This window comes from Phyllobates terribilis, unplaced genomic scaffold, assembly GCF_046119375.1.
Source record: "Phyllobates terribilis strain yellow unplaced genomic scaffold, ASM4611937v1 Scaffold_11__3_contigs__length_659146591, whole genome shotgun sequence".
Lineage (NCBI taxonomy): Eukaryota > Metazoa > Chordata > Amphibia > Anura > Dendrobatidae > Phyllobates > Phyllobates terribilis.
Genome location: NW_027362771.1, coordinates 261,376,274 through 261,398,869, shown reverse-complemented (window position 1 = coordinate 261,398,869; position 22,596 = coordinate 261,376,274). Strand labels below are relative to the sequence as shown.

Genomic DNA, 22,596 nt, shown 5'->3' with positions numbered 1-22,596 from the left:
AGACACACTTCCATCATTGGATTTTATCCATCTATTATATCTCATAAACACTATGTGTATACTCTGTGATCCTGGGCTATTAACACGCTTCCTCCAGCATGTCAGGAGGATTCCCATCTCATGCATGCTGTTCTCGGACCATAGACACGCCCCCAGACCATGTAGACAGACTGTTTCTCTGATACAAGGCAGGCGCTGTAAGCCACGCCCCTCCTTCTTTCCTCACATACCTGGCTATACACGCCCATCAGTGCCTGATTGGATGACGGACCGCACACCTCCTCACTTGCCCGGTCTTTTTAAACCGGTGCTACTCCAGCATGCAGATCTAAAGACTCCAGATGGTATGTTCCGATACTATTTTGTCCCCATGGTGTTTATTTATGTTAGAATCACTCTTGCATTTAATCCCTCTGGCATTTTACTGGATAAATCATTTGTCATGACAAGAACCCTTTGTAAACGTTCACTTCCACAGGTATACTCACCTGGTTGTTCACTTTGTCTCCTTTCCCTTCTGGGATACCTGGAATGTTCCTGGCTTCTACCTAATAGTCATCCATGACATTCTGTTCATTTTCACTTTAGGGTCTTTTTCGGTTTCTAATCCATGCTCTTATTTTGTTTCTACATTCCTCCATTTGTTTCTTTCCTTCTATTTTGGCTCTCCACTCTTTTCACACTCATCTTTCTGTTTCCTCCTCCATTTCTGATTCTCTCTACCTTGCTTTTTCTTCTCCCCACTTTCTTTTTTTTCTTCCTCCCCTTCCGCCCCTTTCCCCCCTTTCTCTCTTCCCACCCCCCCCTTCTTCCCCTTCCTATCCTTCCTCTCTTTGTGTCTCACTGTTCCCCTTTACCCTCTTAATTTTTGCTTCTTACTTTCTCCTTGGTCTTTCCCTTTTCTCTTCAGGATTCTCCAATGTATGGGCTATTATGAGGAAGATCTCTTCCTGGTCTGCCCTTGTTATTACAAAGGTTTTTTTCTTATATCAGTTTTACAGGACGGCTTTGTATATATATTTTTCGTATATATGTGTATGTATTTATTTGTGTTCAATTCTGTATATATTTTCTTTGTTTTCTTGCCGGATAGACTGATGAAGATCTGACCGACCGAAACGTCTTATATATTCTGGAATCACTGTGAACAATAAAATTATCAATTCACTTTGGAAGAAGAGTGAGTGCCAAGTTTTTTCTTATACTGTTGTTAGAAATACATGGACTTATAGTTATTCAGAATAATAAACAATATACTGGAACAAAGAAATCACAAATGAATTAGACAACGCAATTAAAATTAATAAATATAATTTCCCTGTGCTAAGAGCAGCATTTTTACAAATCTATAAAATGCCTATTTATACAGTTGTTCCCTTTATATACGTAGCCTTCACTTCCAGCATAAATCCCCAACCTTTTCAAGTTGATAAGTAATTTCCAATTATGACAGATGGTATTGAGCCACACTGGGTATTAAAATGTTAAAAAAAAGTCTATTAAAGACACAACTGAGTCATATGGCTCTTATGATAGTGTTAACTGTCACTGATATGGTGCCAAGGTTTAATATTACTGTGACATCCCTAAGGCACATTAGTAAAAACTACCACCAGCTGGGTAGCTACTTGCAGGGAAATGAGATCCATGTTGTAGTATACAAACCATCGGTTGGGTAACAGTGATTTTGTTTTTAGTCAACCTAGATACAAGATTCTAGATACTCTTATTATATATTTTGACTTACATTTGGGCAGAATAAGCCTTTCAAGCTTTTATTATTTGTATATGATACACAGTACTTTGCAAAAGTTTTAGGTAAGTATGGAAAAATGCTGCAAAATACAAATGCTTTTAAAAATAGAAGTGTTAAGTTTATTTTTGTCAATTAACCCATTAACGCCATCCGTTGTACATGTAAGGTGCAAGTCGAGAGCGGGTGTATGGAGCGGGCTCACAGCTCATCTGCCCCATACCTAGCAGATAATGACTGTGATACAGAGCGAAGACCTACCTCTAACAGCCTCGGGTGGCTAGGCTTCAATGGAGACCGTGATTTTTAAAATATTCAGCAATACTGTGGTATTGGTCTATATACAGTAGTACAAGCGACTAGACAATCACAAGTTTAAGTCCCCTAAGGGGACTAATAAATACAGTAAAAATAAAAAAAGTGTACATAATAAAAAAAAACAAAACTTCGAAAAACCCCCTGTTTACTTCATTAAAAATAAAGATAATAAAAAATAAAGAAATACACAAATGTGGTATCTCCGCATCCATAAAAGTCCGATTTATTAATATTTCCAAATAATTGACCTGATCGATAAACACCTTAAAAGAATTCAAAATTTCAAAACTGTTTTTTTAGTCACTGCAAAACCGCAAAAAATGCTGTAAGAATTGATCAAAATGTTATATTTATTCCAAATTGATATCAATAAAAAGGTTGTCTCGACCGAAAAATGAGAACTTTATGGGTCTCAGGAAATGGTGACACAGTCAAAAAGATTTTTTTTTTACAAATTTCCGATGTTTTCTTTCACCACTAAAATAAAAAAAAACTGGACAAGTTTGGTATCGCCATAATCGTACTAATGATGGAGAACCATATTGTCATGTAATTTTTACTATACAATGTATGCCGAAAAACAATTCCCAAAAATCAATGCTAGAATTGCGTTTTTTATTGCAATTTCACCATACTTTGAATATTTTTTTCCTGTTTTCCAGTACACTATGGGGTAAACTGAATAGTGCTATTCAAAAATACAACTCATCCCACAAAATAAAAGCCCCCTTACGTCTATGTGGACAGAAAAAGAAAAAAGTCATGGCCCTTGGAAGGAGGAGAAAAAAAACGCAAACACGGAAATTGGTCATGTCAGGATGGAGATAATAAATGCAAAGTGAATGAAGAAAATAGAAATCTAAATCAAATCAATATTTGCGTGAACGCCCTTTGCCTTCAAAACAACATCAATTCTTCTAGGTAAACATGTACAAAGTTGTTCAAGGATCCCGAAAGGAAAGTTGTTCCAAACATCTTGGAGAGCTAACCACAGATCTTCTGTGGATGTAGACTTGTGCAAATCTTTCTGTCTCTTAATGTAATGGATAAGGCTGGTTGCCCACGTAGCGTTTTTCAAGCGTTTATGCTGCGGAATTTCCGCAGCATAAACGCTTGTGAAACGCTAGGTAATCCGCACCCCATCGTCCCCAAGGGGATTCCGCATGTTCTATGCACATGCTGTGGATTTTTCCGCAGCGTTTATGCTGCGTACAAAAATCCGCAGCATGTCATTTAATTTTGCGGAAGCGCAGCGGAACTCCCGCCATTGACTTGCATTGAGACGCATAGAAACCGCGACTGTACATTTTTACAAGCGGCTTCTATGCGTCTCTATGTGCGGATGATACCCAGTTCTGGAGGAGAGAAGACTCTCATCCAGACCTGGGTACCATTCTACATGTAAAAAAAGAATAAAATAACAAATAAGTTTATATTCACCTGTCTGGCGGCTTCTCTCTGAATGCCGGCATCGCTTGAGGACCTGCGGTGACGTCACAGTCATGTGACCGCAGGCCCTTCACCGCTCTGTCTCGCGATATGCCGGCATCCAGGAACCCGACAGGAACGAGCGCTGCAGCCACGCCGGGGCCTCGGGGGTGAGTATAGCTTTATTTGTTTTCATTTTTACGGTTCACACTATATAAATCCATGCTGTTTGCATGGATTTATACAGTGTGACCTAGTTGTCAAGCACTTTCCAAGTGATGCTATCGCCTGGAAAGCGCTTGTCAATCTGCATGCGTAAACGCATGTGAATCCGCATGTGGATCCGCATGTATTCTGCAGGAAAAACGCATGCACAATCTGCATGCGTTTTTTCTGCCAGGGAGATGCAGAAATGCTGCAGAAATTTTCTGCTTCATTTCTGCATCGTGGGCACATAGCCTAAGGCTGCGTGCCCACGTTGCGGATTACAAGTGTTTTTGATGCGGAATTTCCGCAGCGGAAACGCTTGTAAAACGCTAGGTAATCCGCTCCCCATGGTCCCCAAGGGGATTCCGCAAGTTCTATGCACATGCTGCGGATTTTTCCGCAGCGTTTATGCTGCGTTCAAAAATCCGCAGCATGTCAATTAATTTTGCGTTTCCGCAAGCGGAATTGCCTTGAGCAATGCATAAAAAACGCAAGGCAATTCCGCATGTGGAAAACGCGTGATAAACGCACGAAAAACGCGCGATAAACGCGTGCGGAATTCCGCATGCGTTTTCACGGGAGAGGACTTGCAGAAATGAAGCAGAAATTTTCTGCTTCATTTCTGCAACGTGGGCACATAGCCTAAAAATCCGCAGCATGTCAATTAATTTTGCGGAAACGCTGCTCTTTTGCCGCCATTGACTTGCATTAGACCGCATGGAATCCGCATCACTGTATATGTTGATGCGCTTTTCATGCGGTCTAATGTGCGGATGGTACCTGGGTGTGGAGGAGAGGACTCTCATCCAGACCCAGGTACCATTAAAAAAAAAAGAATAAAATAAAAAATATATATATTCTCACCTTCTGACGGCCCGCGCTGCATCCAGCCGGCTTCCCGCGCACTTCGGGGTTGAATGAAGGACCTTCGCTGACGTCAGAGTCATGTGACGGGTCACGTGACGCTGACGTCGGAAGGTCCTACAGTCTTCACTGCCGGCAGCCGGGACCGATGAAGCAGGACACCGGGGGCCATCAGAGGGTAAAGTATAGATTTATTTTTTATTTTTTGACATCACACACTATATAAATCCATGCCGGTTGCATGGATTTATAAAGTGTGAAGTTGACAAGCACTTTCCAAGTGATGCTAAAATCGCTTGGGAAGCGCTTGTCAACCCGCATGCGGAAATGAAAGTGAAGACCGCTTCATTTCCGCATGTCCCTGGCAGGAAACCGCATGTACCCTAAGGGTATGTGCACACGATGCAGAAATGCTCAGGATTTTTTCCTGAGCGTTTCTGCATCTCTCTGGCAGGAAAAAACGCATGCGGATTGTACAACTTCACATCCAGCCGGCATGGATTTATATAGTGTGTGATGTCAAAAAATAAAAAATAAATCTATACTTTACCCTCTGATGGCCCCCGGTGTCCTGCTTCATCGGTCCCGGCTGCCGGCAGTGAAGACTTTAGGACCTTCCGACGTCAGCGTCACGTGACCCGTCACATGACTCTGACGTCAGCGAAGGTCCTTCATTCAACCGCGAAGTGCGCGGGAAGCCAGCAGGACGCAGCGCGGGCCGTCAGAAGGTGAGAATATATGTCTTTTTTATTTTATTCTTTTTTTTTTTAATGGTACCTGGGTCTGGATGCGAGTCCTCTCATCCACACCCGGGTACCATCCGCACATTAGACCGCATGAAAAGCGCATCAACATATACAGTGATGCGGATTCCATGCGGTCTAATGCAAGTCAATGGCGGCAAAAGAGCAGCGTTTCCGCAAAATTAATTGACATGCTGCGGATTTTTGACCGCAGCGTTTACGATGCGGAAAAATCCACATCATGGGCACAGTACATGCGGATTTCAATTGGGGAACATTGCTGCCCTTCTACCATGCGTTTTTCATGCTTTTCCGCGGCGTTTACGCAACTGCAAAAACGCCGCGGAAACGCACAAAAAACGCATCGTGTGAACTCAGCCTTATTCTGACCAGATCCCCAACTCCATTTGCTGAAATGTAACCCAAACTTACAACGATCAGCCACCATGCTTCAATGGTGCATGCAGACATTCATTAGTGTACCACTCTCCAGTCATTTCGTTAACAAACTGTTTTCTGTTACAGCCAAATATTTTAAAATTTATCTCATCCGTTCAGAGCACCAGCTGCCATTTTTCTTAACACCAGTTCCTATGCTTTCATGCATAGATAGGTCAGTTGGCCTTGTTTTCCTGTTGAGGGTATTGCTTTTTGGCAACAATTCTTCCATGAAGACCACTTCTGGACAGGCTTCTCCGAACAGTAGATTGATGTAGCTTGGACCAACTGGTTGCAGCCAGTTCTGAGTCCATGGCATTTATGGACATCTTCTAATTTAGATGGGAAGTCAGCAACATTTTTTTTTTATCTGCTTCACTAGTTGCCTTGGTTGACCACTGAATCTACGGTCCTCAATATTGCCCATTTTTTGATGTTTTTTTCAAAAGAGCTTGAACAGCACATCTTAAATCTCCAGGCTACTTTCAAATATTTGGTATAGAAGGGACTACCACACTTTCAAGTGTAATTCATATATTTTATTTTATTCAATCAAGACAAGACTACCTCTTGAAGCTCATCAAGAGAATGCCAAGAGTGTGGAAAGCAGTCTTCAAAGCAAAAGGTGGCTACATTGAAGAGCCTAGAATATAAGATATATTTTCAGTTGTTTCACACTTTTTTATTAAGTATATAATTCCACATGTGTTAATTCATAGTTTTGATGCTTTCAGTGTGAATGTACAATTTTCATAGTTATGAAAATACAGAAAAATCTTTAAATGAGGTGTGTCCAAACTTTTGGTCTGTACTGTATATATGTATTTATTGCACAAGCACTTTATGTTAATTTTTATATATATTGATTTTTTGTGTTTTTTATAACACACATTTATTTAAATAAGCTGCTAATAGAGGTGATCATGTGTATTTATTTAATATTGGCAATTTAAATTTGGCTGGTACAATATATATATTTTTTTCAGAGAGGACTTATGTGTAATATTTATTGTGGACATCCTCCTCTCCCCTCCTGAGCTGTATTTTTTATTTATGTTTTATATATATTTAATTGTTTGTCTTATCTGTTTTTATTTGTCTTGATTGAATAAAATAAAATACTGTATATGAATTACATTTGATAGCGTTGTCCCTTGTATACCTTTCTTTTGTGGTTTGTATTTAGAGTTTGAGGCATTTGGGTTTACTATTTTCTGAAATTTGTGGTATTTCCTTATCTTTATAGGAGTTATGTACTTTCAAATCTTTACTTGGGAGAGGCCTTGCTGATGCAGTATAACTGCCTTGTGACTTGTTGCTGGGTTCATTCTTGATATGGTATATGAACTGTGATATGAAATCGTAGCAGAGTTTGGATGTTCCTCACCCAGTTTTAAGGTTCATAAACAGAAGTTTTCTGTTTCAGTTAATGACTGTGTTTCATTGTACCTGTTTGGTATGATTGGTTATGATGGTTTGGTATGATACACCTCACTATTGGTTACCCATACACCTGAGTTTAATCCTAAAAAAAATCCCTGACTATGTGCAAATGTACTTAAAAGAATTGTTGCTGTTTTGGGACAATCTCCCTGCCAAATTCCTTCAAAAACTGTGTGCAAAAATAACATTATCTGGTTGGAAAAGGGGGTATATACAAAGAGAAATGCAATGAAGAAATTCTAAAACATTTGGGCACCCTGGCTGGATGTTCCACGACTGCCATCTGAATTCATTTTGAGAGACAGGGTATGGTAGTTATTAGTTCTTGGTATTAGGGTCTGATCGATATATCTTGTTTATTAAATAGGTGACTTATAATATATTGTTTTGCAACATATTTACTTTGACTGAATAGTAGATATCCCTATCTCACCAAACTTACTTGTCTAGGAAAAAGGATAGATATAGGTTTCTCTGGTATATTAATGGGAGGGAGAGGGAGTTTCTTCTCATTAGAATAAATAAAAACAAAGAAAATATGAAAAGTCAACTTTAATTTGTATAAGATATGATATACAGGGTGATTCACTCACTGCTTTACCCAGAAAAATTGCTGAAACGTCTAAAAGACGGCTGACCATGCTGAAATTTGGACTGTGCATACTCTGGATCATGAAAAGTGAGAGTGCAATGAACCTCAGCGACGAGAAACGTCCTCTAGCCAAGTGGTCTTGTCGCCCCGCCGATTGTCTCCACTACGAGATAGACACGTTGCATGCCTTTCTGCACGTCGATAGTTTGTGTGTGGTGCTTGCATTTCACCACTCCTGCCAAATTCCTTCTTCATTTGTTAACGATGTACAGATACAGTTTGGAGGAGCGTGTTTTCATTGTGAAAATTTATTAGAAAACCGAGTCCTTAAAGAGGTACCAAAGTGAGTTTCTAAAGAAGTTTGGAGGTTGAAATCCTCCATCCAAACAGTGTATTCTGTCAATGCAGAATAAGCTGGAACGTACAAGAGCATTACTGGATAGGCTTGATGGAGAATATCTGAAAATGTGTGAGGAAACAATTCAAGATGTGAAACAGCGACTTCTGGCATCTCTACGTAAACTGTTGCACAGGCTTTCCCAGGAGACACGCATGTTGTATTCCACATGTTAACGAGCGACCAAGAAAAGTCATATTCGCCCGTACAGATTCACTGACATTCAAGAATTGAAAGGGCCCGATCAAGAGAAAAGTATTCGTTATTGCCAAATTTTTTCCTTTGGGCCATTTGAAAGGTTAGGTGTACAATAACAAGCCACAAACATACAGCGAGAAATACAGGCTATGACCCCAATCGTCCTGCTGAATACATTCAACAATATGGAACATGCAGGCGTGCTTGCATGCAAACAGTGGACATTTTCAACATCTGCTTTAAAATATCAGTTTCTTATGAACCAAGATATGTACAGTCTAAATTTCAGTACGATAGATAGTCTCTTTTAGAAGTTACATCAATTTTTCCAGGTAAAGTAGCAAGTGAATCACCCTTGTTTCTCATTTTTGAATAAAAAATTATCAGATTAAAAACTGTGTGCAAGTATTTTACCATAAAATGTGATGCTTTAATGCTATATTGAAGGCAAAAGGTGGTCGAACCACATATTGATTTGATTTAGATTTATCTTGTGTTTACTCTTTTGGCATTTTGTTAACAGGTAGAAATTAACTTTTAACACTTCTATTTTTGAATGCATTCTTACTTTGCAGTATTTTTTCCACACCCGCCTAAAATTTTGTACAGCACTGTATTTAAAAATGTTACCCCACTACTACTGCACACATCTCTTCATATTGCTTCATCATTCCACGGCTTCTTTCTAATCTCTCTGAACCAACCCACCCATGCTTGTCCAACAATCTACAATATCATCCATATTTTTTGTATCACACCCATTTTATTTGTGATGCTCTATTGTATACACTTGGATGCTTAGGCTCAGATCATCACTTAGGTTTAATCAACAATTAATTTTCTTTACCTACACACTTGATTCAATGTACTTAATATGTTGTCGCTATATAAAGGTTATTATTATTATTACAACTACATATAAAGGAAATGTTTTTTCATCATTTTCTTTTAGGTGTCTAGATGCTGAGCTTCTTCTTGTTATTTACAACAAATCATAACTGCCTTAGCTTCATGAGTATATAAATCATATGCTGAATCACATACATAAAAAACATGAGGCAATTTCCTAGTAGAAGAAGGTCGAGAATGTAAAAGATATTATTCATAACCGTTTCTGGTGTCACACTTTTTATGGGCTGTGTGTGCGTGATCAGCTTTCATTCCTAATAATTTTTTAAGCTACTAAATTGACTGAGTACTTGTGGTGGTCCTAAGCATCATCTCTTTTCATTTCATCTATTTATTCCCATCAATATGAACTGTCACTGTGGCACATGTACTACTTCTTAATGGCTGCTGTGACTTTCAACATATGACTCTGCAAACAAGCTGCTGAGGAGCAGTGGTAAAGATGGCAAGCTGAGATGAATTGCATACGCCAGTCAATCACTGGCTACCCTTTCTCGTAGAAAGAGAGGGGATTTATACAATATGTCCTTGCTGTGCAGGGCTTTCTTGCCATCTGGAGATATGTTGGCCCAAGTACATCGTTTCTGGGAAAGGACAGCAAGCCTATACTCCCAGAAGTGATTTTTGCCAGGCAAAAAAAAAGTATTTTGAAGTGCAGCCAACAGGATTGTACAACATTTCCAAAATACAACTTACACATTGACCATGAATGTAGGGGACAGCCCAGCTGTATTAACAGTCCTTACAAAAACACTGTTTTAATCTGAGAAACACAATACACTAACATATCAAAGTGCTAATAAACTATAATGTATTTTCTTTGTTATGGAATAGCACGAATGACCTTTTATTTTGGAACTCAGTTCCATGATAGATGAAAAAGATCTTTGTAATATAGTAGTTTAATTAAAAAAATGACAGCACATTCAAAATTCATGACTATTGGCATGGAATGTAATGGATTGTTTTCAGAGTTGTTTCTTTTTCAGTTTCTAAATATAAAACATTATCCAAATAGCATAATATTTAGCACAAAGCCTGTAGGAAGGGTGGTTGGTGAAGGTAGCCTCGACTACTGCAACATCCTCCTCTGTGGCCTCCCTGCTAACACTCTCGTACTCTCCAGTCCATCCTTAACTCTGCTGCCCGCCTAGTTCATCTCTCTCCTCGCTACTCCTCTGCTACCCCCCTTTGCAAATCCCTTCACTGGCTCCCAATTGCCCACTGTATCCAGTTCAAACTACTAACACTTACCTACAAAGCCATCCATAGCCTTTCTCCTCCATACATCTCTGAGCTAATTTCTCGATATATTCCCTCACGTAATCTCCGGTCCTTCCAAGACCACCTCCTCTCCTCCACACTTATTCATTCCTCACCCAATTGCCTCCAAGACTTCTCCCGAATATCCCCCATCCTCTGGAATTCTGTGCCTCAACACTTCTTATTATCCGCCACATTCGGATCCTTCAGACGGAACCTGAAAACCCATCTCTTCAAAAAAGCTTACAACCTGCAATGACCACGCTGCCGCCTCACCACCACCAGAGCTGCTGCAACCCCCCAACCTACTGTCTCCCTCCCCGTCCTGTAGAATGTAAGCACGCAAGGGCAGGATCCTCCTCCCTCGGTACCAGTCTATCATTGTTAGTCATTTACTGTAAGTGATATCTGTATTTTGTATGTAACCCCTTCTCATGTACAGCACCATGGAATCAATGGTGCTATATAAATAAATAATAATAACACCATTTGTTATTAGCTAAAAACTGCAACCACAGAAATTAAAGAGAATCTGTCACTAGGTTTTACCACCTATTCTGAGAGCAAGGCAATGTAGATACAGAAACCTTGATTCCAGTGATGTATCACTAAATGGGCTGTAGTTTTGATAAAAACACTGCCTTATTGGCAGGATATTATCAAGATAGGACTAGTAAACATGTTGCTATGTAGTCCTCCATATTTATGAGCTCTGTATACCCCCCGCAGATTGGAAGATTTCTGTCTACACACAGTGTGTACAGAAATCTGCCAATCAGTGGTGTGGGCGGGGTTATGCAGAGCTCAGCATTCAGAGAACTGCCAGATCTGCAGCAGATAAAACAAGGATTTTATCAAAACTGCAGCAAGCAGCCAAGTAAGTGATACATCACTGGAATCAGGGTCTCTATCATGATGCTGCTCTCAGATGGGGTAGCAAGAACTTGCTGACAGATTCCCTTTAAAGAAGAATACTCCAAGCCATACATAGATTTTGATTTAGATTTAAAGGCGTAAAGTGACTTCAGCAGATAAATTTAAAAGTTCCGCAATTTTTCATTTTCTTTAGAGTAATTCAAGATCTCTGCTTTCAGTCGGTAAATCAGAATCTCGAGCAGTGTTCCTCAACTTCAATTTTCAAAGCCCACCAACAGATCATGTTATCCTTAGTATTGTACAGGTGATCGGTGACACAGTCAAATGGAGGCTTATTTTTTCAAATGGAGTGGTATAGAATCATTTTGGGGTGCATATAACTTATTAATGAACTTTTATTAATTCAATATGGAAAGAAATGTAAACAAAGCAGACATTCTGCCACGGTTTTTTTGCATTTTAAATTTTACATTAATTGCCATGCAGCACAAATATACAGTTAGGTCCATATATATTTGGACTGAGACACCATTTTTCTAATTTTGGTTCTAGACATTACCACAATGAATTTTAAACAAAACAATTCAGATGCATTTGAAGTTCAGACTTTCAGCTTTCATTTGAGGGTATCCACATTAAAACTGGATGAAGGGTTTAGGAGTTTCAGCTCCTTATCATGTGCCACCCTGTTTTTAAAGGGACCAAAAGTAATTGGACAGATTAAATAATTGTAAATAAAATGTTCATTTCTAGTACTTGGTTGAAAACCCTTTGTTGGCAATGACTGCCTGAAGTCTTGAACTCATCGACGTCACCAGACGCTGTGTTTCCTCCTTTTTGATGAACTGCCAGGCCTTCACTGCGGTGGTTTTCAGTTGCTGTTTGTTTGTGGGCCTTTCTGTCTGAAGTTTAGTCTTTAACAAGTGAAATGCATGCTCAGTTGGGTTGAGATCAAGTGACTGACTTGGCCATTCAAGAATATTCCACTTCTTTGCTTTAATAAACTCCTGGGTTGCTTTGGCTTTATGTTTTGGTCATTGTCCATCTGTAGTATGAAACGATGACCAATCAGTTTGGCTGGATTTGGCTGGATCTGAGCACACAGTATGGCTCTGAATACATCAGAATTCATTCGGCTGCTTCTATCCTGTGTCACATCATCAATAAACACTAGTGACCCAGTGACACTGACAGCCATGCATGCCCAAGCCATCACACTGCCTCCGCCGTGTTTTACAGATGATGTGGTATGCTTTGGATCATGAGCTGTACCACGCCTTCGCCATACTTTTCTCTTTCCATCATTCTGGTAGAGGTTGATCTTGGTTTCATCTGTGCAAAGAATGTTCTTCCAGAACTGTGCTGGCTTTTTTAGATGTTTTTTAGCAAAGTCCAGTCTAGCCTTTTTATTCTTGATGCTTATGAGTGGCTTGCACCGTGCAGTGAACCCTCTGTATTTACTTTCATGCAGTCTTCTCTTTATGGTAGATTTGGATATTGATACGCCTACCTCCTGGAGAGTGTTGTTCACGTGGTTGGCTGTTGTGAAGGGGTTTCTCTTCACCATGGAGATTATTCTGTGATCATCCACCACTGTTGTCTTCCTTGGGCGCCCAGGTCTTTTTGCATTGATGAGTTCACCAGTGCTTTCTTTCTTTCTCAGGATGTACCAAACTGTAGATTTTGCCACTTCTAATATTGTAGCAATTTCTCGGATGTTTTTTTTTTGTTTTTGCAGCTTAAGGATGGCTTGTTTCACCTGCATGGAGAGCTCCTTTGACCACATGTTTACTTCACAGCAAAACCTTCCAAATGCAAGCAACACACCTCAAATCAACTCCAGGCCTTTTATCTGCTTAATTGAGAATGACATAACGAAGGGATTGCCCACACCTGTCCATGAAATAGCCTTGGAGTCAATTGTTCAATTACTTTTGGTCCCTTAAAAACAGGGTGGCACATGTTAAGGAGCTGAAACTCCTAAACCCTTCATCCAATTTTAATGTGGATACCCTTAAATGAAAGCTGAAAGTCTGAACTTCAACTGCATCTCAATTGTTTTGTTTAAAATTCATTGTGGTAATGTCTAGAACCAAAATTAGAAAAATGTTGTCTCTGTCCAAATATATATGGACCTAACTGTATAACACATATACTTATTAAAGAAGCATTCCTCCCATCAAAGTTTTTATCCTCTTAATATATTGCAGTCATCATATTATACTGCACTGGGTACTTACAATTGCTCACTTTGCCCTTCTAACCAGTTAATTATTCTTTTTTCTCTGCTCTGTCTAAACATAAAGTGTCTTATCCCTGTAGAAATCATTCCCCTCTTCAACTCCTAGACTTTTGCAGTGACTTATGACTCATACAGGGAAAATTGGGACGTCTGTTTCTACATAGAGCTTAGAAGGATTCAGTTAGTCAGTTTTTAATCTCGTCATGTGATAGACCTAATGTAAAACAAAAAAAATAACTGGGTAGAAAGGCAAAATGAGCAATTGTAAGTGCTATATAATATAATGATTGCAATATATTAAAGGGAACCTGTCACCAGGAAAAAACCTATTAACCTGCAGATACTGTATGGGGTTAATCTGCAGCTTAATAGCATTATTAACCCGCCTGCCGCCTGCACTTAGCCGAGAGCTGCGAGAAAAATGAACTTTATTCTTTATTTTTATGAATATAGTCATAAAAATTAAATGGAACCTGCCAAAAAACGCTATTAATCTGTAGATATGGGGTTAATCTGCAGGTTAATAGCGATCTGAAGCTGCCTGGCTATTGGAGGAAATTAAGTTTATTCCTCCTGGCAGTCATAGAGGTGCGGCCGGAACAACTTCAGTCACTTCTAAGTATATAGTGAAGGGTGGCTGCAACCATGCCCCTACACTGACTGCACATCTCTGCAGGGTATCATTGCAGAGCTGGCTGTCAGTGCAAGGGCCTGGTTACAGCCACTGCTCACTATGTACCTAGTGGTGACTGAAGCCACGCCTCCAAGACTAAAAGCCGAAGTCTGTTGGGAGGCGTAAACTTCATTACCTCTTGGTTGCCGGGCTTTAAGTGGCGGCCGTACAGCTTATTGATGCATATAACCTAAAGATTAACACCATATCTGCAGGTCAACAATGTTTTTTTTACTTGACAGGTTCCCTTTAAAATAAAGATTTCACAAGTAAGTTACCTTGAGGCAAGTGTTCTTGGTATGATGATTGTAACCCGGGTCCAATCTTCATAGTCCCCTTGAGAATATGAGGTTGGTTCACCCAATTCCCTGGAACTTCCTTCGCAGTCTTTGATTCCTGGGGATGCAGGATAACATCCCTCCTTTACGAGTGACCAAGACAGACCAGCATCATGAGAGTACTGTAGAAGGACTGGAGTTGTATTGCTGAATTCTTTTGTGCATCCTACATTTAACTGAAGCAAGTAAGAATATAGCATGTGATCGTCCATGATGTGGAAAGAGATCAATGTTTAAGCATATCATGCAATTTGACACAGATAGTTCTGCACATTGAGCCTGTCAATCTTCTACCATGCTGACAAATGTGTAATACATGGGTACTGACTTAAATATAAAAGGGAGCTTGTCAGCACAAAATGACTGTTCAAACCAAGGGCAGCACCTTGTAGGGGACAGAGCCGTGCTAAAAATGTACTTTTAGTAAATTTAACTTTAGTGCACAAATCCATTGCTGCATTTCCCAAAAAAGTGTACTTTATTGAAATAAGTTAATGAGGCGCCAGGTGCACCCTTGGTGTGAGTGAGCAGTTCAGTGCATCTTCCCACCTACTTGCCCAGCATTTATCTCTGCCCCTTCCTCCCCCCTTTTCTTTGACAGGTTTGGATTTACAGGAGTAGGAGGATGGCAAATATACATGGAAAACAAGAAGGTTGAAAGGTGCATTGAATCTGGTCACCTGGAAAATAGGTATAAATGACAGTAAAAAACTATACATGGACAGACATATCAGGCATATTAATAAATAATCTTAAAAAAATATAGCAGTTATTATCACAATTATTACTCTCCGATAACTCCGCTATATTCATGTGACTAGTGTCTACCTTTACAAAATCTTAAACATGTAGAAAGAACAATAAAAAATGTTCAGTCACTCAAAGATTTGTGATCACTGGAAATATCAGTTCTGGACTTTACTGCTGCTTTTTTCTAATCTATTAGTGCTGGTCATAAACAGAGAGGCAGGATGCATTCTGCTATTATTTCGGCTGTTAAAGCTAGCAAACTGTCCTATACATATTTCTCAATGAGATGTCTACTTCAAGGTTGAGTCTAGTACTTTATGAAGGCTTAAAAAAATAAATGATGAATTACTTCTTTATTTAGGTTGTTTTGAGAAACCTTGTGAGTGATAACACCAGCCCAGCTGCTATGTCACAAGCTGTGCAGAGAATGTGTTAATGTGAAAGGTGTTGATGATCTTCACATTGCTGTTTAACACTCATGGAAGTAGGAATTCTAACAGAACAGTATATCAAACATAAACCCCAAGGCTTATAGCATCTATGCCTGTTTTCCTTTTACATTACATACAATTTGAGGTAACATTTTATTTAGATCACCACATTGAGTCCAGTCATCTGTTATGTTTTTTTTTATATGGTATCTATAACTCTAAGTGGATTTTATGATTTTAGCAAATAAATGTATAATAAAATGTTATCCAATTTTCCTATATACTTTCCGCATAAGTTCCTAAGGGTTTCAAGATTTCTTGCTTTCATTCAATAGAAACTTTCATTCTTGACTACGAGTTAGGGATCATTGAGACGTCAATGATTTTTCATGTACAAAAAAAAATCCCCACACCAATCAGTGGATCAGACTTCCATCAGTGTCATCAGCTTTTTTGGGTTAGGACTCGCTCACACGAGCATATAACATGGCCGAGTGCTGTCCAATGTTTTATCGAATAGCACTTGGACCAGTGTTATTTTATAGAGCAGCTCAGATCTGCGATTTTTTTTTTTTTATTTCTCAAGCCGATTCAGCATGAGAAAAGAATCAGTGGCTGTGAGACTCGGCTCACACGCACCCATACAAGTCTATGGGTGCTTGTGAAACATTGGACTGCACTCGGATTTCATCCGAATGCAGTGCGGTTACCGAGGACACAGGCAATGGAGAAATTACTTTCATTCTAGAGAATTGGAGCACAATGCACTGACACTCGGATCAAACTCTGACAGAGTTTGAACCGAGAGTATTTGTCTAATCAGAGACAATTTTCTCACATGAGAAGACTTCTCAAGCTTCTTTTATCAAACAAAAATGAAAATCGGACAACAATTTGCAACACGGATGGCATCCTAGTGCTGTCTGATTTTTTTTCAAGAAATTGCACTGGTGATTTTGATCCTAAACTAGGATTAAAAATGGAGAATTCTCTGTTTTCTTAGAGACCACTTGGTCTGCAAAAAAAAATCGGACATGAGAACATGCCCAAATACAATATTGGGTCCAAGTTTTATCTGTGAAAATCCTAAATAGAAACTGTACGAGAATCACAGACATCTTAATAAGCCCTTAATAAAGAATCTGACCTGGTCATGTGATGAACACATACTATAGGTGCAAGGCTTGTTACAAAATAATCATCAGATTTCTGTGCATCCTTGGCACCCACACCTATGCTGATAATCTTCCGTCCCTAAACCACTTGATGAAATTACCATTAGACATAATGAGTGCAGAGGTGACCATACATGTATAAGAGTTATGGACACAGCTGAACTGCTTGAGACATTTATAGTTTATCTCGTGGATATGATATAGATGTCTGAGATGGTAATATCCCTTTAAAGAAATCATAAAGATCTTTTATACATTGGTATAATGTGTCACTAGTGGAATATAAAAAGAAGGGGGGAGGGTTAATTTGATGAGAACCATCTGAGCACACACCCCATATAAAAGATGTATCCTTGAATTGTTTAGAACCAGTGAAGTAACAGGCAGCATGATGAATCTGTCATGTAATGCTTTGTGTTCTCTCAAGCTTTCAGAAAGATTAACTTTGATGCTGGTCTTTTAAAGTCAGGCATTCAATGTCTATGGGACTGCTGAAGAAACTAATTTACAGTGCTTGGCTATATCCAGCAGTCCTATAGCTGTGTGGCTCTGTGGTGTCAAGTTCCTGGGTTTCAGAGCTCTTTCTCAGTATTGCTAGTGGTCAGTGGAGTATAGCATGGGTAACTAACACTAGAAGAAAGACAATTATTTTGCCCCCTTAATCCAAGGCTATTAGCATGATTTGAAACAAAGAAAATAAACTAGTTGGGTTCTTCTAGTACTGCTCGGTAATTTTAGGCTTCTGTAATGCTTTGGAAAATAAATATATCAAATCATTAAATCTGACAAGCAATCAATAATAGGTATGTAGCATTTGCAGACAACTATCAGTTTTAGGTCCCCAGCTACTATTGCAACCCAACAGTACCCCACAACTGTGTTGTCCAAAGATCTGATGGAGGGAACCCACTCCTTACCTAACTACCTAGACACCATGGTAGTTATTGAATACGGCATTTAGGAAGTTGCCTAGTGTAGATGCTCTCTTGGGTCTTCCCAGTTACTTCAGCTGCCTAGTAACAGCACAATAAAAGAGATCTGCACCAGCAAACAGCAAAAGCAGGCATCTTACATAATTGTGTGATGGTAGGGAGGAGGCTAACTAAAAGCCAGACGAGGCTTTTCTGCACCAGTTTTGCACTACTCAAACATGGGACAATTACATTGTGATATTTAAAATCAAGGTAGTTGGATTGTAATTTCTGATATGTTCTGTCTGTACATGTTTTACTGGGTTTTAGAGTTGAGCTCATCCTCATTTCTACTTTATGGCCAACACACTTCATAGACAGAAAAGATGAAAAAATAAAGTACAAGCTTTACTTGCTAACTCAATCCTAAAAAGTTTAAATGTCTTTGTTTTAGGGAGATTTTTCTTAAAGCCCAATATTCTAGCTCAGCACTTCCTATTTAAAGCATATTTGACCCCCTTCCAAGCTTGATGTCCTATTTATAGAACTGAGGAAATGATCTTTGAAGGCTCCCCTGTAAACATCTGATCTCTTTAATAATTCCCCTTGTAAATTATTCATCATCTGTATTCACCAATTATGTAAGGACCATGTAGTGGTGGCTAGCTCATTAAAATTACATTGCTGTTCTACCCCTGGAAATTCACAAATGGGAATTCATTATAAACTCAATAAAAATTTGATCAGGGTTTAGAGACAACTGCTTGTCTAACCAAAGAAAACACAATTTCTTATACACATTTTGAAATATTTTCTTTGCCAATACTAAGCTAAAATTTAGACCTAAGAAAATAACATTATAAACCTCATAAAAAAACATGTATGGTTGTTACCGTAACATAGCAGCTTTAATTATAAAAAAAAAAAAAATAGCACTATCCGATTCAGAAAAAAATAGGTTGATTGACAACCGGTCACTGAGATTACCTTAATCATTTGATCTACCTGGTCAGGTTGGCACACAATAAGTGGTTCTTAGCAGGGCCGGCGTCACCACCCGGCGCATCCGGGCAAGTGCCGGGGCCCTGGACAGAAAGGGGGGCCCACTCATCTGGGTTGCTTGCTAATCTATCGCTATGTGTCATGTGTGTGAGCGGCACTGCGGTACTGCCCGCAGCGTCCTTGATTACAACCGGCCGGTAGATCCTCTTCTGGACAGCGGGGGGCCCGTACTCACCTCGGTTGCTATGCGAGCTCTGCCCGCCGCGTCCTGGGTTACCGCCGGCAGGCAGATGCATCCTTAGCTTCCTCTCACCTCCGGCTATTGAGTGCTCAGCACTGCAGACATCCAGTCAGATGGTGGCAGTGCTGTGCACCATCTATTCTTACCGCAACTGCACTGCCTTCTGACTGGGTCCCTCCTCCGAGCTCGTGCTCCTCGGAAACCAGGAGCCAGCCACAGCCAGCACACACTGCGACCGACCGCCGGTAACTTTTTCTGTGCACGTCTTACTCTTATCAATGTCTTTCTATCTCTAGATACATGATGTCACAGTGATAGTCACATGCATCATCATGTATCTATAATCTATAAATAGAAAGACATAACTTGACTATACTATATATCTATCTAAGTCACCTCAGCACAGTAGCACACACACTGCTACTAAGCACAGCACTGTCTGCAGTATCTGAGGAAATCCTGTCTGACTGTGTGGAATAGCAGAGAAGGAAGGGGCAGCAGGCAGGGCAGAGGTAGGCATGCCGCATGATGGTGCCTGGCTGCTCTGCAGCTGCTATAGGAGGGGACTGGAGGGCTATACTTAATGGTCTGACTCTGACCCACCATCACCAACATCCCTACCCGTTCCATTCCTTCTCTGCCATTTCTCACAGACAGGGCTTCCTGTTTATACTGCAGTGTGCTGACAGGAGGAACAATGGCAGTAATTCACCCAGTGACAGTCTCCACATAGTGGAAATGGAATGGCACCAGTGGGTCACGGTCACGCCGTGCCAGAAGAAGGGACCGGCCAGTGCAGCCACACATAGATACGCACACGGCACACCATTAAGTATAGCCCTCCAGTCCCCTCCTAGGCATGCCTAGTCTGTCTGCTCTGCAGCTGCTATAGGAGGGGACTGGAAGGCTATACTTAATGGTGTGCCGTGTGCGTATCTATGTGTGGCTGCTGCATGGGGCATTATGTGGGGGGGGAACAGCCTTCATGGGGCATTATGTGTGTGTGGGGGGGGGGGACAGCCTGCATGGGGCATTATGTGGGGGAGGGAAGTGACCTCCTGCATGGGGAATTGTGTGTGTCGGGGGGACAGCCTGCATGGGGCATTAGGTGAAGGGGGGCACAGCCTGCATGGAGCGCTATATGGGGGCCAGTATCCTGTATGGAGCATTATATGAGGGCCAGTATTCTGTATGGAGCATTATATGGGGGCCAGTATTCCGCATGGAGCGTTATATGCGGCCCATAATACTGTATGGAGGACTATACTGTCCGGTCTGCACTGTGCGCTGCAAAGATTAACTGGTTTCTGAGCTTTTGTAGAATTTACTATAAATATCGCTCATGTAATGTAAGAAGTGAAATCTGTGGCATTGTACTATATATATATACAGTACAGACCAAAAGTTTGGACACACCTTCTCATTTAAAGATTTTTCTGTATTTTCATGACTATGAAAATTGTACATTCACACTGAAGGCATCAAAACTATGAATTAACACATGTGGAATTATATACTTAACAAAAAAGTGTGAAACAACTGAAAATATGTCAAGACTGTGCAAAGCAGTCATCAAAGCAAAAGCTGGTTACTTTGAAGAACCTAGAATATAAGACATATTTTCAGTTGTTTCATACTTTTTTGTTAAGTATATAATTCCACATGTGTTAATTCATAGTTTTGATGCCTGCAGTGTGAATGTACAATTTTTAAAGTCATGAAAATACAGAAAAATCTTTAAATGAGAAGGTGTGTCCAAACTTTTGGTCTGTACTGTATTTGTGTTTTACATTTTACTTATTTTTATAGTCCCCTAAGGAACTTGAACCTGCGGTCGGACGATCGTTTTTACTTTATACTATCTACACAAAATATCTTGTCTTGTCTTGTCTTAACTTTGTCTTGCTGACTACAGCTTGATTTTTATGTTTGTCCTTTTTTTTATTAACCCCTTTAAAGGGGTTGTCTAGGGAAAATAAGTTATCATCGCAGAATAGGTGACAACTTACTGATCGATGTGGTCCGACCACTGGGACCTGCACCACTTGGCAGAATGTGGAATTTTTATCCCCATTACAAAATGAAGTGGCAGATTGCTGCTCCATTCATTCTCTATGCAGCTGCCAGAATAAGCTGACGGCAGTGCTCTGCATCTCCATAGGGAATGAATGAAACTAAGATAGCATTTGTGCACCGCTGCTGCATTCTAACAGGGATAAAAGTACCCCATTCTACTGATCCCTACCGTTCCCAGTTGTCAGACCTTCACCAATCAATAAATTATCACTTCTGGTCTTAAATTACTTGCCTCCCCCACCCAATCTCTCACACGCCGTGATTCCCTGAAGTGGCGCATGCGCAGTAAGGTCCTGATTACGAGGCTAGATCCAAAGTATTGATCTGCACATGTGCTGTGCCAGGGATTGACGGCCCATGTGCAAGATTTTCAGTTGTTTCACACTTTTTTGTTAAGTATATAATTCCACATGTGTTAATTCATAGTTTTGATGCCTTCAGTGTGAATGTACAATTTTCATAGTCATGAAAATACAGAAAAATCTTTAAAATGAGAAGGTGTGTCCAAACTTTTGGTCTGTACTGTATATGTATATATATATATATATATATATATATACATATATATATATATATATATATATATATATATATATATATATGTATATATCTTTCTCTGCGGTATCTGTGCTTCATGAATCGTGGTATGTGTTAAAGGGGCCCACTGAGACTCTTTCGCCCAGGGCCCACAAAAACCTGGAGCCGGCCCTGGTTCTTAGACTAACAATTACACAATGACTAAGTCACTGTTTCCATTAATGGGATGTGTAGCTGCTCAGTTTACTCTATTTATGTTTAAGGTTCCTATAGGCAGAGCACAGTTTTTAGCATAGACATAGTCAACAACTTCCATTAAATATTGGTAAGTCGGTAAGGCATTTACCATATCCAAATGTCTAGCACAGGATATTTATTTTTTTAAATTAATTTATCTTAATTTAGTATTTCAATATAGCTTTTATGGTGTAATTTTGCAAATTCTCTTCAGAGAGGAAGAGGACTAGAACTCTAGTGCCACCTATAGGAAATAGCAATCCTAAAAGTCAATATCAACTCTCTAATGAGCCTTGTCACATGACTTAGGATAAAAGCCAGAACCAGAATGTCAAGTTGCAGACACTGTTTTTTTGGGTACTGCCCCTGGTCAGTGCAAAGTGTGAGATCGAGGGGCAGTACCCTGAAACAGTGTCTGCAAAATGAGATTCTGGTTCTGGCTTTTATCCTAAGTCATGTGACAAGGCTGGTTAAAGAGTTGATATTGACTTCTAGGTTTGCTATTTCCTATTGGTGGCACTAGAGTTCTAGTTTTCTTCTACTCTGAAGAGACA

At 39.9% G+C, this 22,596-nt stretch overlaps 1 protein-coding gene across 6 annotated transcripts in view; it reads right to left on the bottom strand.

The window, feature by feature from the left end:
* Positions 1–22,596, bottom strand: part of RELN (reelin) — an 895,263-nt gene that overhangs the window by 174,033 nt on the left and 698,634 nt on the right. For all 6 annotated transcript variants that reach the window (XM_073652257.1, XM_073652259.1, XM_073652258.1 and 3 more), the window contains exon 28: positions 14,623–14,858. In XM_073652257.1, the coding sequence (XP_073508358.1) occupies positions 14,623–14,858 (236 nt within the window). The remainder of the gene's footprint in view (positions 1–14,622; positions 14,859–22,596) is intronic.